Genomic DNA, 3,820 nt, shown 5'->3' with positions numbered 1-3,820 from the left:
TATCTTTCAAAAAAAGGAGGTTATGGTATTCATCTTAGAGGGGCGTTGTACCAAGCCATTTGATGAACCGGAACAAAGTAACTCACCTGTTGCCCCCGCAAATTTTAGCTTCTAAATCAGAAATCTCCTTGACTATCTAAATCCAGTTACAAATCTAAGATCCACTATGATAAGTTTAGAAGAAGGAAGTATTTGTTATTTTTATTTTATTTTTGCTTATAAGATCCTCATCCACAGCACCGTGGGATTCTCATAACGCTTCCAACATCATTTCGTGAGAATCACTCTATTCATCTATTTCGAATTGAGCACCCCCAATCCCTCCCTGATCCTTACAGTGTGAAGGCCTTTTTTTTGCGAGAAATTTTTTGATCTATTCATCAACTGTCAAAGTAGTACAAAGAACACTGGAAGTAAAATTTACATCCAGGTTCGTAGACCACGTAGCGACTACTACAAGCACTGGAGCGAGCCGAAGGCGCGCCACCGTCATCGCCCCTCCCTCGTCGGAGCCGGACAAACATTGTTGTAGTAGACAACCGGGGAGTCATCGTGCTAAGGCCTCATAGGACCAGCGCACCAGAACAACAACTGTCGCCGATGAAGAGAAGCATACACCGGAAGGATCCAACCTGCAGACACAGACGTAGACGAATGAAAACCGGATCCGGTCGGATCCACCGAAGACAAATGCCGACCGGATCCCACGAGATCCGCCGGAGATAAACCTCCACACGCCTTCCGACGATGCTTGAAACATCACCGGAACGGGGGCTAGGCGGGAAGGACCTTATTCCATCTTCAAGAAGCCGCCGTCGCCTCATCTTCTTGAGCATGGCACAAACCATTAACAAAACTCAGAAAAGCATCTAAATACGGAGCCCTCCCGCCGGCAAGGGCCGGCATCCACCGTGCCTCCATGATCCAAGGACCATAGAAGATGAGGCGGACCGGTGGCACCGGCGAGAGGCAAGGAAACCCTAGATGGGAGTTCGCACGTGGGCAGGAGCGAAGGGTTAGTGTGAAGATCTTTTCATCTAACTATATGGTATTCTTGTCGAGTTTTGCTTTGATACACCCCCTAAAAATTTGCATGAATCTTAAAGCTACTTAAAAAGGCTATCAAGATATTAGCCTGCAGACTAGACGTATTTAATAGCTTGATTTGGTACAAAACACTATAATATCTATTTGATATTAAAGGAATACCTTCTAATCTTCACTTTTATTTTGCATCAAAATTCGCAAACTTCTCGGGTGTACCGAAGCAAAGTTCATTTCTGTGTCATCGCATTCCCTTCCCAAAAGAACCTGGCTCTGACTTTGTCATATTGATTTTGGGTTCGCGTCCCCACCAAGACCATTTGTGTTTCAGTGATGTTACGACGTATATACATGGATATGTATTTCCTTCGAACAACCCTTGATAAAGGATGAAAATCCATCTACCAAAGAGAGTATACATGTCCACAATTTGTCAAAAAAATGTTCCCAAAAAGGTTTCTAAATGTTTCATGTTAAGCAAACTCTCGGCTACTCTAAGCTAGCTCTACAAAATTCAATATTTTCGCTAGGAGAAACCATCGCCCGTTGCATGCATCATGCATCCATCACAAGGAACGGTTCATGAGGCCACGCACAACGACCAAGCCCAACACGAGCAGTTGGTCCACCTTTGGTCCCACCGTCAGGGTCAGCACGTCCTCCCCGAGCACCACACCCGCCGCCGTCTGCTTCCGCGCCACCTCCGCCACGACTGTGCCGTCCACGTCGCGGATTCTGTTCTCCGCTTTGCGCGCGCAGCATCCTTCTATCGTGTAGCACGTCCCCGAGCCGCCGTGCATCACCACGGCGGCCCCGCCCTTCTCGGCCCGGCGCACGCTGAACCAAGGAGTCGCCTCCTCGTCCTGGCCTCCGTCTTGGGCGCAGCGGGAGACCTCCCACCTCCTGAACATGCCGAAGCCCTTGCGCCTGATCCTGATGAGGGCGTTGCCGGCGCGGTCCATGAAGAGAACCTCGCGGCCGCCCCTGCAGCCGTAGTTGTCGACGCGGAAGGCGACGGCGCCGTCGGGGCCATACACCGCGCAGCCGTTGCCGTTGAAGACCAGCGACTTCATCCACACCGTGTAAGCCTGCGAGCTCTGTTGGTTTCCGTAGGAAGAGCTGGAGCAGGGAGAGGAAGGATGGGGCTGGATCTTGGCCATCGACGAGAGATGGAAGAAGAAGATTGCTCTGCTCTGCTCGGCTGCTGTTGCGATGATTGGGATGGCGGATGCAGTGGCTGGTTCCATCTATTTATAGATGCTTGAACTACTTTGTTCGTTATTCCGTGTCAGGTCTCTGGACTGGAAATTAGTTAATGGCAGTATTGTGCGCGTCACGCGTTAGGATAGAATAGTGCTGCACCAAAGTTGTTTATGCTCCACCTACTACTTATGTACTACTCCTAGTCAACATCCGATTAGCATCACGTTTTGCTAGTGCTTGTATGGTAGTTTCTTCCATTTTATTTTATTTTCTTTTGCAGAACATCGATCCAATGCATGCGGTTGAAACCGGGAACTAATTAAACCCCGATCCAAGGCAATAATGCAAAACATGCGAAACGATCAAACGAACTACGGTCTAAGGATCCTTCTATTTGAAACTCTTGACAGAGAATAAGTTGTTCTGTTTAGCGAGCATAAAGAAAGTAGGCACGTATGCTTAAGTAAGGATACGTATTTACAGCTAATCAAGCTGCTCGGCCAGTTTTAGTTTTCTCCTGGACTGTTCTGGACCGTGGGGCGAGCGATAAGCTTCAGTTGTTCTTCCCCTTTCTCTGATGTCAGGCTGTCGGCAACCCTCAACTTTGTTTATAACATCACTTATCCACACATGGCATAACTGTATAAGAATAAGCCACATTTTTGTCACAATACAGTATTTCTTGATTAATGTAATCGAGAGGTCCCAGCTCTTTGGACAATTGGTTGTTCAGTAGCGATCGATGGCGGAAAATGGATATGCCTGCCTTTGAGTATAACTGAATCAGCTACCACTAAATTATTTAGCTTCCAACTCAGAAGGACAAGGATAATGCACTAATAATTGAACAAATCAGATGCCTGCCACAAACCGGGAACCCTGTGCAGATCAGCAACGACTCTGTCAATGATAGAGCGTATACTATATCGTAGAGACTGTGACCGGATCATTTGCTTTTTTTTTTCTCAAGAGGACGTGAACAGTAGTGCCTCTAGTTTCTTTGGGCGTTTACCTCAAAGAGTAAGAAAGAAAAGTTATTTGCGCGTTTATGCTACGAGTCGTATGTACGCGTGGAGCAGGCTCACCTTTTTTCATATTTTAATTGAGAATACACACCACACGCGTGCATACATATAGTATACTGTATCGCATCGTGGATCACTTTCCAGAAAGTCAGACGAAAAGGATCGAGCAAGTACAGTTCGAATCTTTTTTTTCGGGGAAGTACAGTTCGAATCTGATCTCCCATTAGCCCCAATTAAACAATTCTTGCTTCAAACATCAACAAATCCCTTTTTTTCTGGGGACCCTAATAACTCGTAGGTTAAAGAGAAATAACTTCAACCGACAAGGTCAAGCCGGCTCCGGTAGGGGTGCGACGACAACAACGCATCGGCGGCACGTTCTGCCGACAGTAGTGGTCGTTCGGTGATCCCGAAATCTCGATGTAATTTTTATTATGTTTGAGATGGTTTGTACTTCGCCAATGAGAAAAGTTATGATATAGCTAAACATATACTCACCCCTGACATACGGGGATTTGGCCAGAAGAGATGGCTCCTCTTCCCCCCCC

At 47.0% G+C, this 3,820-nt stretch overlaps 1 protein-coding gene across 1 annotated transcript; it reads right to left on the bottom strand.

The window, feature by feature from the left end:
* Window positions 1–1,391: 1,391 nt before the first annotated feature.
* Window positions 1,392–2,251, bottom strand: LOC119282072 (protein LURP-one-related 11-like). Its single transcript, XM_037562422.1, has one exon. It carries the CDS (start codon window positions 2,202–2,204, stop codon window positions 1,611–1,613), a length of 594 nt encoding a protein of 197 aa, XP_037418319.1. The 5' UTR covers window positions 2,205–2,251; the 3' UTR covers window positions 1,392–1,610.
* Between the last annotated feature and the right edge of the window lie 1,569 nt (window positions 2,252–3,820).

Source organism: Triticum dicoccoides, chromosome 3B (genome assembly GCF_002162155.2).
Source record: "Triticum dicoccoides isolate Atlit2015 ecotype Zavitan chromosome 3B, WEW_v2.0, whole genome shotgun sequence".
NCBI lineage: Eukaryota > Viridiplantae > Streptophyta > Magnoliopsida > Poales > Poaceae > Triticum > Triticum dicoccoides.
The sequence above is the reverse complement of the archived record's forward strand: the minus strand, read 5'-3'. Positions and strand labels throughout refer to the sequence as shown.